Source organism: Sparus aurata, chromosome 11, assembly GCF_900880675.1.
Source record: "Sparus aurata chromosome 11, fSpaAur1.1, whole genome shotgun sequence".
Classification (NCBI taxonomy): Eukaryota; Metazoa; Chordata; class Actinopteri; order Spariformes; family Sparidae; genus Sparus; species Sparus aurata.
In genome coordinates this window covers 9,098,683-9,111,117 of record NC_044197.1, presented here as the reverse complement: position 1 = coordinate 9,111,117, position 12,435 = coordinate 9,098,683, and the positions used below count along the sequence as shown (strand labels likewise).

The 12,435-nt window shown below is 40.5% G+C and overlaps 1 protein-coding gene across 4 annotated transcripts in view; it reads left to right on the top strand.

Moving 5' to 3' along the window:
- Positions 1-12,435, top strand: part of suco (SUN domain containing ossification factor) — a 41,243-nt gene that overhangs the window by 5,529 nt on the left and 23,279 nt on the right. For all 4 annotated transcript variants that reach the window (XM_030432816.1, XM_030432815.1, XM_030432814.1 and 1 more), the window contains exon 2: positions 12,019-12,139. In XM_030432816.1, coding sequence (XP_030288676.1) covers positions 12,019-12,139 — 121 coding nt within the window. The remainder of the gene's footprint in view (positions 1-12,018; positions 12,140-12,435) is intronic.

Below are 12,435 nucleotides of genomic sequence, written 5' to 3'. Positions count from 1 at the left end.
CTTCCTGCCTCTCAGCTGCATGGCTCTCTGTACATTATTGCTTTACCCTGGCACAACTTGAGTCATGTTAAGTGTGTCAGGTCGGAGTGAGCTATCATCTGAGGTGGATCCAGTGTTAGGTCGAGTCAGTACAGCAGGGTGTCTAAGGCTGAGGGGTAGAACCGGGTCATCAAATGGGCTCAAAGCCGAACTGCAGTAACATTCTGTTGATACAGAGTATGAATGTTGAATGCTTGTAGTCAATGTGATCTGTGTGGTGGGTGCCAGCCATAAGCCAGTCAGACAGCAGTTTTAGCCAGTTATATCGCAGTTTGTTTTGACTTCTCACAGTGGTGGTAAACTGAATCATAGATTGGTTGAGAGAGAGAGATAACCCCTACTTTATTAGTCTACTTTGTGCTTGATCATAGCTGCACACTCTGTAGAAGTAAGTATGGAAGTAACAACAGGACAGATATCTACTTTGATATCAGACTATTTTGAGTCAAGTTTGAATTAGGGTTGCTGCCAATTCATTTCATTAATAGTCAATGAATCGTTCAGTTGCTCATCACAATTTCCCAGAGCCCAAAGTGACATCTCATTTGCTTCTTTTGTCCATCGAACAGTCCAAAACTCAACAACTCTTCATTTAGTATCATACATGACAAACAGAAGCAGCAAATCATTACATTTAAGAAGATGCTTGGTCTGTCTTCATTAGGTATCGTGCAGATGTAAAAAGGAACAAGTGTCATCCCTCTTTCAGCTTTGTGTCAATTCATCTAGTCTCTCAGTAAGCTCATTTGAACTGTCCTAAGGACAATCTTATTACCCTGGAACTCTGCAACTACATGTGTAAACTGCCCTACAATGCAACACAACATTGTTTTTTTTATTGGGAATTGCTTGCATTAGATTCTTGTAGGTTTGTAAATCAATAGAGCAAGATGGCATGTATTCTTAAAAAGCTTGCAGTTGGCTGCGAAGAGCCACATAACTTCTATTTCTTTGCAAAGCGATTTAGTTACAAAATTTTGCTTAATTTTCTGGCAGGGGGCAACTTCCTTGCAGGATCCTGTTGCTCACATAATATGTTTCTGGGAATTGGTAGGCCTGCAGTAAGAGTTGAATGCTGGCCAGTAGCCTGAGGCCCTGTCAGTGGTTACAATGAAAATGCCACTGTTTACGACGTTAGTGAAAAGTATTGTGAGGGTGGAGACTTTGAGGTCTTTAAGGTGAAGACTTGCGTCAGATCACAAGCGTCAATAAGCGCTACTACCTGTGTTTGCTTGTGTGAGAAGAGGGAATGACAAAGGGTTGATTGTTGATTGATCTAGAGTATTTGACAACTGAGGATTCAGTTAGAACTTACATAAGCATATGTTCTGAGTTATTAACAGTGCACATGGCCTATCAGATTCTGAATTTATTTAAATTGTACGTAAAATAGTCACCTCAGATTCTAATGCATCTCAGGACAGTTTCCGATAACGCCTGTTACAGTCTATACTCTGATTTTTGAATAGTTAATTTCACTCAAAACAGGGCTTGCTTTGCTTTTTCCTGCCCTCCTAGAGAAAGGCACTATTTTTCCCTTCTCTGAAAATGCTGTGGTTTCTGCTCCTCCCCTCCCCCTCTCTGGCTCTGCTCCTTACTGTTTACCTTTCTGGCTATGCTGGTCCTGTCTAGTATTCTATACCTAACCTTTGTCTTTGTAAAGGCTTCAGTCTCGTATAGAGCAAGTGTGTTTGTCTGTGTATATGTGCCCTTCATCTGTCAGGGGGAGGGCGATGTACAGAATGGTGTCTGTCCATAGCTGACTCACAGGGCTACTAAAGAACATTGTGTACTAACGCTAACAAGGGCATGTTTTGCTGAGGCACTCATGTGAAGACAGACCAATGCCATCAGATGTACTTTCCTCAAGCCGCCTGCTAAATTCAAAATCCCATTATCTTATTTCACAGGTCAAATAAATTAGATTTGAAGTTGATATCTGATTCAAATAAACAATATACAGAGGGCTTGTTGTTTCAGATTGGCTGAATATGTAACCACCGTCATGAGTGTAATATATTGTTCAAACCCAAAATGTCATAGTATTCTTGTCCTATTCCAGTGTTTTGTTTCGTACAAACATTTTTTAATTCCTTTCTCATTAGGAGGGCACTGTTTGCATTGGAGTACATGTGGTAAATGTAAAAAAAAGTTTCACCACGCTGCACCACATGGTCACACTGTGTACTGAAGTGAATGTTTGATGAGTTTTTGTACTCCTGCTGTGCTTGCTGATGCATACACACTGACTAAGAATGCACATGTATTGTTGTATCCTATCCCCCCCATGCTAACCCCATACAGGCAGAATGGCTTTTCCTATCAAATTACATTATATCACATGACTGCGTCCTCCAGTCCCATTGTCCTAGCCCGATGTTCCCGATGTCGCATTCCCAAGCCTCTTTGATCCCAGTTTGACTGCGACAACTGTGATACTTCACAGCTTCACTGTTGCCACCAATACTGTGGCTACGTGTTGTTTGTCTATCTCAGTGTTACAGAATATGTGTTCAATATGACTGCTATTAAACGTTATGCAGGCAGTGTCTTAAATAAATGGGAAATACCTCATCAATTCATTATCCCTGAGAATAATGCTTTTGTTCTTGCAACAACAGCGTGTCTGTTAAATTTACATTGAAGTGTTTCATATCTATACTATGATAATATTCTTTAGTGCATTGCTGAAAACTCCAAACATCCACTAAAGTAATTTATTGTGATTCATTTTTATAACCATTTCAATGCACTGTGAAAAGTTATATATTTAGCTCAGATCAATAGATTTTAGTCCCTTAGGGAAGTAGCACTGCCTCTTATGGTAAAGATCTTGATCTGGCTAACATTTGCATTTGTTTTGAAAGAAGGAAGCAACATCAGGGGTGTATAGTGATGAGGTATATATTTGTGGCTATGTAAGAGGAATCACTTATATGATGATGGTGAAACTAAATAAACTTTATTTAAATAACTTTCCCGAACATACACCTAGGTTACGTATAAACCTACTGCATAGAAATTGCCTACCTTCCTGCTTTTGACCTTATGTGTCTACATAGGTCATACAGGGGCATCACTATTAAATTGAGACCGTTTCATAACCAGTTAAATTGTCCTTGCAGTATTTTAAGTACAGTACTCTTGACTTGATTGTATAATCTAATTTCATCATTACAAAACCCCCAAAAAATGCTACACCCTGGCGGGACCAGTTATACAGGGGACATAAATCATGTCTTTACTCCATGAATGGATCAAACAACACTTCCTTGACCGATGATTCATGCTGTGTGTGCTCAGAGTCTCTCTAGCAGTTATGTCTCACAGTTTTCTTTTGCATTTGAACAGTATAGATAATGTTGTATGCATCTGACTTGGTGCTACTGTTGTGTTATTGAAGATTTAAATATTTTTGCATCTGTAATCTAGTTGATATCACGCAGATCTCTAACTGTTTTGACTCTAGATGGAAATATCTTTAATATCAGTGCGCTGCAGCATGTAAGGTGAACACAACCCTGCAGGAGCAGCAGTCTTTTTTTCACCTGGTGACTTGGCCTGCTTGGTGCCACAGGCTAGTTTCCAAATAGAGGTGTGTCTGTTCATTCACATTATATCCTAGAGAAAGACTCCTGTGTACCTTTTGAAAGGATTTCTGTGCGTCACAGAGCCGGTATCGTAAAAGAAGGATCCTTTAAGATCAGAAAGGCAAACACGCTTTACAAATAGCTTAAAGTAGTATGGATTATAAGACTTTGAGGCCTTTCATTATATTTAATGAACTCAAAGTGTTTTATCAAATTGCAATCGTCTGTCTTTAAGGTTAAACAGGATAAAGTGGTGTCATTGTTCCAGGAACCACTGGGCTGCTGCCAGTGTGTTTTATAAGCATGGCATTTTAACAGTGAGTAATAATGAGTAAGCCACTAATGAAATTCTCTTTGAACACAAGCATGACATCAGTTAAGAGGCATTGTTCCATTGCTTGAACAAAGCATTATTAATCCAAGTTTATATAATCACCCGGTTTTTTTCATTTATTCCTGCAATGCAAGTATACCGTTACCTGCATTAATTTCAGACAGTAATACAAATCATTTGAGTAGCTTTCATGATATGAATTAATGCAAAGTTAAAGGTTTTATTTTTATATCTGTGAGTGTCAGTGTTTGGGCGTGTACATATTTTGCTTTGAAAAATACAGATCTAGTTGAATAATTTAAAAACTCTATGTATGTGTTCTCCTTTTGAAAACCTTGATCACACCAGATTTGGATCCACTTTATTTGAAGAAGTCTATTATCATTTATTTCAAAGATTGTTTAGATTTCACACATCATTGGGTGCAAAATGAACTTGAATATTCCAATTTCACCAGCTTCTCAAAAGATTACCTATTTGTTTTTTTGGCTAGTAAGTGGTCCTTTTTTTGTGCCCTGGTTCTGTGCACTAATGTTTGTCCTTTCACTGTCCACCTTCAGCTCTGCACTTCTCTAATTTCTAGAGTAGAGTAAAATTAAGAAATTAAGATGGTTAAAGCTTTTTTTGCTTTTACTCATAGAACTTGGGATGGTAATGGTTAGGGTTTAAGTTGGACAGTTGGGACTGATTTCTGAGGTGCTTGATAAGTGCAGACCCAGATCCTGGTGCCTTCAGGAGGCCTGTGGTCATGATTCTCAGACAGGAGAGACTTTATAGGGTATGCCTCTGTTTCTCCTATATAGCAGGTCAGCACACAACATAAGAGCACTTAAGGAAATGAGCCTGCCACTCCAACCTCATTTGCCACTTACGGTGCCTTTGGTCACTCCATGCAGAAGAACATTAGCAAATGGAGCAGCAGTGCTAAGCTCTGGGGCTCATATGTCTGCAGCAGCATGGTAAACATGAAGTGGAACGTCTTTGCTTCTGCTGGTATTGATTTGCAAGCATTGTGAGCGTTAAACAGTGCCCAATGTCTGCTGAGATGTATTGACTACTTGATTACTAATAAATAATTGGCTGGTCAAAAAAGTATAGGTGGGTTGTTGCAGGTTAACTAATAGGGGGTATCAATAACTTCTGCACCAAGCAAAATAGTTTCAGGAAATGGATGTGGAAAACTTGATGTCCAGAAGGTGTGAGCCAAATGTGCAGTGGTCAGCAGAACATCTGGAATTGCCAGTTCTGAATCTGTGTTTTGAATTTGACAGTTTGCGTGTGTGCAGTAGAGCCGTTTTCAGATCCTTGGCTGCTCCAAAGAAAGACTTTTGTTGTCTTTTAGATGACAGTAGGGAGAGCACAGATCCACAGTTTCTCCATGTGTGCAAGAAATCAATACAAGGTAGCCTATGTCTTGGAAGGGGGAAATATGTGGAAAGAAAACTTTGAGAAACTACTTTTCGTATACTTAATTTCCAGACGGTAAAAATAACCTTCAGTCAGTCACTAAAAAGGCCTTTGTGTACTGAGCTGAAATCTAAATGTTCATAGGTGAAGTGACAGGTCCAATTTTATGAGCGAGTTAGAGAGCCATTCACCAGTTCAGCCACTATGTCCTGACTGCCGCGAGGATGAACCAGTGGAGAGGATTATGGAGGATCAGCAGGCTTTAGAACAAACTGCTGCTCTACATTATTCCGTGCTTCGATGTGGAGAGAAATTGGAGCGCAAACGTGCACAAACAAACACATTCAGTGCTCCTAGCATAGCTTTTAGGCCCTTCCTCCCCCTCTTTCCCTCCAAACTGTGACAACACGTTTTAGTCTGCCTGGCAGATGCGCTGGCCTACTTTTACTGGCGAGCCCTGACGCATCTCCCTGCCCCACAATCCACCTCTGCACACGTGGATCCTGGATTCTCTCTCAACTCCCCCCGCCCCCCCGTCCTCCTGTCTGACTATTTTTATTCAATCAGCTATGGATGTGGAGGTAAACAGTGTGGTAAATTAGGATTCTCTGCTGCATGGATGATTTATTATATTATTATATATATAAAAAATTGTGTGTGTGTCTGTGTGTGTTCTCCAAGCATGTGAATCAGATCAGTTTATAAGAAAGCTAAGTCACTTCATCATCACGCTGTTCTCCATCAGGCTTTCTCGCGTCATTAACCCGTCTCCCAGCATGCTGTACATGAAGCGCAAACTGAACTTCAGTGAAAAACATCACGAGACTCACCTCTGCCTCTGAGGACAGACACACTATTCAAACTGATTTTAAATTATAACCAAGACCATACCTATATTTACTTCATGAAGCTCATGACTCCTTCCCCTTCCTATGCTTTTGTTTTTCTGTCTCCTCTCCATGTTTTGTCACAACAGCTGACACGGTGACACAGTTTAAGTAATTTAAGACAATTAAGGACGGACAAGACTTACATACATCACGTGCTGTCAGTAAGTCAAAGACTGCGTGTGCGTGCAAGTCTGTATAATGAGCAGCAACAAGCTGATCTGAGATTTAGGCCAGTAGAGAGAACAGCAGCAACTTATCCACCCTAGCCCAGCTTAAATACTTTGTGTGTTGCATGCCACATCATGCTAGGAGAAAGATGAGTGTGCATGACAGTGATGTTTTGATGTTGACTAATCAAACAGGAGTCACTTGGAAGGATGTCAAAGCAATAAGGCAGCTTTAGGACACAAGTTCACGCATGTTGGACACATATTCACACATGCTGTCCTACTCCATGAAAACTTTTATTTAGCAGGCTAACATCCTGCCTGAGAAGAGATCAGAGCTCAGTTTGCATTTCATAATGTTTGACTGGTCTTCAGCCTGTTGTCTCTGCAGTTTTGTCTGCATTGTCTGAACCCAGTCAGTTGGCACAGTACAGTAGAGTTGGTTGATACCACGTCTCCTGGTTCTGAATGGTGCTAAAGCCGACAGGAAATGTCAGGGGATTTGGCTGTTCGGAACCAGCAGAGACAGTGTATCAGGAGATGAAGCTAGCATGTCTGTGTGCCTCTGTGCAGTACTATGTTGCTTTTTAAATGTATTACTGTGCGTTGACAGTATGATGGTGGAAAAAGTGGGCAGTTTATCAGGATTATGGCTCAGGTTGTAGTTGTGTCCTCTAGGAAGGGACTCTTTTTGTTCACTCATGTTTCTGAGGTTACTGTTAATTCCTCTTGAGCAATTATTTGAATATTACAAAATGACTGAGCTGTTTGTAGTCAGAAATTAGCATGAAAGACAGGAAAAACTTCTCCAAAACCCCCAGGTGGTTCTGAATTGGGACAGGAAATGGGGATAGAGAGAATGAGGAAGAGTTGCAGGCTTTTTGCAGGCTGCTGACTCATTAGTCTTGCCCCAGGCTCTCCTGTCATTGCCTCGACCCACTGGTATGCAACATGCATTCGACACTTGAACATTTAATCTTTAGGTCTCTGCATTTCTCTCCATATGTGGGTCATATGTTCCCCCTCCCACTGTTGCATAACTGTCTTGAATTAAAAAGTAGGTCACAGTACTGCCCTCAGATAAGCCCCCTCTTCAACTTTTTTTCTCTCTCCTGCTTTGCTTTTCTTTTCATTTTTAGAAGGAATGTGAACGCTCATCTCGCGTCATAGAAAGACCTAAAAGTGGAAGAGGCGGGAGTTAAAGGGCATAATTTCCTGTTGTTATGCAGTACTTGGTATTTCTGCTCTTAAATTGCTCCGATTGTTTAAATACCTGCAGTTGAACTTTTGTATTTGAATAGCACGCTGCTACTTGGCAGGTTCTAGTTAAACATTGGTTCATTTAATCAGATTTGCATGCATCATTGCGGATGTTTGTACAGGATTGTTTACTCTGTGACGTATTCACTTAAAGCCTGCATTCTGGCATGTAGTGTGTTTGTCATTCATGTATTTACAGATAAGTATTCTGTTATCAGGGCCATTGAAGACCTTTAAGAAATGATTACAAATAAATCTTTAGGTAACATAAACATTGCATTAAAAAAAAAAAAAGTAGTCAGTCAGTGTGACTTTTGGATATTGATAAGAACAACTGCAGTTATACATTCAAGATCAGATTTTTACAAAGAATTTAGTAAAAGTAATTTTACTAATATAGTAATTTAGAAATTATGTGTGATTCCCCCAGGTCCTTTGTTGAAACTAGACCGTGAAACTAGACAGTGAAACAATGCAGGTTTGTTTCAGATGACATGCAGGAACAAAGAGATGTTGTCATTAAAGGTCCTCAGCAATGTATTCAGACAATACCAGACTATGTGAGATTTTGTAAAGCAACTTTAAGGCTTTTTTTTTTCACATCCTGTGCAAAGATGCCAGCAGTGACATTCTTTAGCTTTTGAGTAATCCGACCATCCAAAAAACCCAAGAGAGATCTAAAGTGAGCATATTACAGCTACAGAGTTCTGACCAAAGCGGTGAATCCAGCATGTAGGAGCACATATTTATGTGCAAGTTATTGAGAATTCTATGTTGGGACACTGATTGGCCCTATAATCACACTTTAAACATATGTATATTTTCTCTGAGTGGGTAGACTTGTCTGGAGATGAGAATCAGCATCAAAAATACACAGTGGCATGAATAGAATATTTATTTTCTTGGGCCGACTGTACCACTGTGTTAATGTTCAAACTCTTTCCCAACTCTAGCTCTCTTATTACCTGCTTGTCTCAGTATGGATGCATACAGTATACAGTACATGTGCTACAAGCTTAAAATGATTTTTGAATAACTCAACTCAAATAACTAGGTTTTACAGGCTTCGTCTGGAAGAAGAGAAGTCACATACTGTATAATGAGTGAGAGGGAAGGAAGGAAACAGAGCGATGCATAAGTTGCTTTGTCAAAGAATCTGATTTTCCATAATTTCTTTTAATTGACTTTAACTGCTGAGCTATCATCCAAGTTCCTACATGCAGGTATTGGCTTTTCCTAGAGAGCAATGTCACTCTCTACCTCACAATGTGGAGGGTGGGTTGTTTGACATAATTCTTTCTCTTAGGGGCAAAGAGTAGACTTGACTGAACACGTAATTTGAAGACTATCTCTCGTTCACTATGCCCCGATAATGAAGAGTTAGTTATTGAGTTACTCAATAGAAAGATTACATTTACATAGTTTTGCAAATATTTGTCCTTTTGATGTGTATTTTGTTATATGAAATATAATTTTTACAATTTGATTGAAAGCCTTAATCATCATATTAGTTGTACAGGGTTCACATGATGTCCTCATAATTTGCTGGCTTATTTACAGCAGTGTGTTACATAACTGTGTTCATCGTGTGGTAATCGGTAAAATACGTGGAAGGTGTCTTCCCTGTAATACATGGGTGATGTACTGTTTAAGGGTGTAGGAGGTCACAGGAGATATTTGAAATGCAGTACAGCATAGTTTAAAGCTATGGAAAGCTAAACTTAGCCTGGAGCCTATATTAGCCTCGTGGTTCATGTTAACCCCTCAGTATCTGTACACTTTGTGGCTCTTAGGTTTCCTAAAGCCACCCCCCTAGCCCGTCACGGGAAAGCATATATTCTGAGGTGTTAATAGATATAGCAACATGTGTACATATCAGCATCAGCAGGGATCCAAAACAACGGTATATGTCATGTGTTGGTTTCGGCGCCAGCTGCTCTCACAACTGAGGAGCGGGTGTGTCTTCCTAGAAATGACATTTTGCACCTATGTTTAACATTAAGTCACAGATAAATCAATCATTGAAGAGGCAGACATATTAATTTCCTCAGTCGTCTGTGCTGCAACATACTCACATGGTGAGGACATGGTGCATTTACAGTAATGGGTCAAAACTCTTGTATGAAAACTTTAATAAATGGTAAGTCAGTTTGTTTAGAAGTAACCTCTGTTTGGATTGATAACTTGTCTTCTAGTTGTCGTTTGCTCATAAATCTGACGCAGCTTTTTAAAGACGCTCTGACAAATTAAGTCTCAGCTGGGTGTCACTTTTTAAGTCATCATCGTCACCTCAAATGTTAATGAACAGAATCCAGATGGAGAGGCTCTCTGACTGACAGGGCACTGACTGGTGCAGATGGTTCTTCCTGTGTGATTGTGAGTATTTGTGGTCACCGCTCATCTTCTTCCTCCTGATACCAGGCTGACAGGGTGCTAACATGAGTGTCCATGTGTTCCGCTCTCTTCCTGACATTGATATTTGACCGCTCAAGGGGAGCCGCTCAAGTTTCAGTCACATGGCTGTTTGTATCCGAGCTTTGAGTCTTTGTGCCTCTTGTCACTGATGCAATGTGTGACTACAGAAGACTTAGATTTATGCGTCAGGATGTCCACAGGCAGCCTTCAGGTTAAACAAATGTACAATGCACATGTTGGTGCCTGTGGTTCCCCATAATGGGTCTCAGATCTTTGTATCTACCCAGAAAGGTGTGGTTTTGCAGGATGTGGCAGCGCTTTGTTGTGCTTTGTGACCGTCAGAGACTCCAAACCGAATGCTTTGTGTATTTGACCTTTACATCTATGTGCATCGAAAAGTGATAGTCTTCTAGGGCCAACAGAGAGTAAAGTTAATTGTCATGTGGAATCTTCTCTTTTCAATAGATAGTTGGAGTTTTTCACCCACATCCTTTAATGCCATCCAACTAAACCAATGTTTCTTGGGTAACTAAAATGTTAAGTTGCGCTTCAGCTCATAAACATCTTCAACTGCTGCCATTTTTGTGATTGGTGTTTTTAAAGTTCAAAGAAGTTGTGCATAGATGTTGATTGATGGATGGATGGATGGATGACAGGTAAATCCCCTAACCCTGACCCTGTGAGCACCATAGCATTGGGAACATGTTTAGACAGACCTCTTGTCAGCTCAGCTCCATTCTTCAGTTGAACTCCACTGATAAGGTTGCCAACTGAGAACCTGCTGCATCTTCTCTGTGCCATTCCTCATTCTTTTGTTTCCTGATCATTCTCTTGCCCCGTCTGTCTCTCTATATCTAATGGCCTCTCATCCTTTTCATCCGCAATTATTTTTTTCACTCTCTGTCATCAGGATTATACACGGTCCTGTATTGAAAAGTTGCTCCTGTTTTTACAGTAGCCCCATTGTCTTGCAGAGATAATGCAGGTTAGGCTGTGCTCCAGGCTTCTCCTCTTCATGTCCGCCCTGTTGGCCTTGAGCACACTCGCTGCAGGCACAGAGCAGCCATGTTTTGCCGCCAGTGTTTACTTCACATTACGGGTAGCCTCCAAAGTTGTTGAGCTTGATTGAGTGCACAGGAAAAGCAGGCATTAGGTATGCAAAAAATATGGAGCCTGAAATGAAACTGCTCAAAGCTGTGAAAGCTGCACGCACACAAGCTGTTCTGAGAAAACATTGCACTGCTGATACCTGAAAAGCCCTGCTAAGTTTCATGTGCAGAAGGCTGGGGGGAGATACTGGTTCAAAAAAATGTAGTTTGCCTAGAGCAGTTTGCAAGAACGCCTAGATCACAAGAGTGGAATTTAGTGTACACAGCTGATTTACAAATGATTCCTCTCTTTCTGTCTCGGTCTTACTTACTGCCATAATTTAATGGTCTCTCCCTTTGTAGCTTTGCTTGATAATAAATAATATTAAAAGCCTGGACTTATATAGTGCCTTTAGACCCAAGGACTCATTACACACTGCTACTTGTCATGCACATTCATCCTCCTTTGCTTTCCTACACTCTCGTATTTTCATCTCCTGTGCCCAGAGAGTTCGTGTCAATTGCTCCCTGATCAAATGAAGGGCTTTCTCTGTGCAGAGTATGTGATGTAATACAGCCTCTGCATACTTTTTTAACTCAAAGGCAGGCACCCACTGCTTAAAGCATACTGTCCTCTGTAAACTCTAATCCTCGTTTCAAACCCCTACCATAATGTGGAAATGGCAGCAAGTTTTCACAAGGTTTTATTTTTGTTGTTTACAACTACCTATACAGTACCTGTCATTCAGTACCCTACATGTTCCTGTTGTATGATGATAAGAATCAGTTTGCATTTTGCTAATATTTTTTTCCTTGTCTGTCTTTCAGGTACCCCAGTCAATATGTGTATTGTTCAGAGCAGAGCTCATCTGGCCCAGGTCAGTCTGCGGGGGACGAAAACCCTGACGGCCAGAAGCAAGAGCAGGAGCAGGACTCCACGCAACACAAGGTGCGCCTGAACTTGCTTAAAAAACGAGTCTGATTGAACATTACTTCCAGCTGGAATATACGATTATGATATAACACACATAGGATTGATAAATGATATAAAATAACAAGAAACTGTTTCTAATTGTGCGTGTGTTTTTAATTAGTTAATTGATTTGTTTTAATTATAATAATTAAATCCACGCCTGGCAATTGGAATCTGCCAAGACGGACATGTATCACCTCACCTGGAACACACAACTCAGTGCCCCCTCCCAGAGCCGGCTCTGGGGGAAGAGATTACTGGCGAGTGTTTAG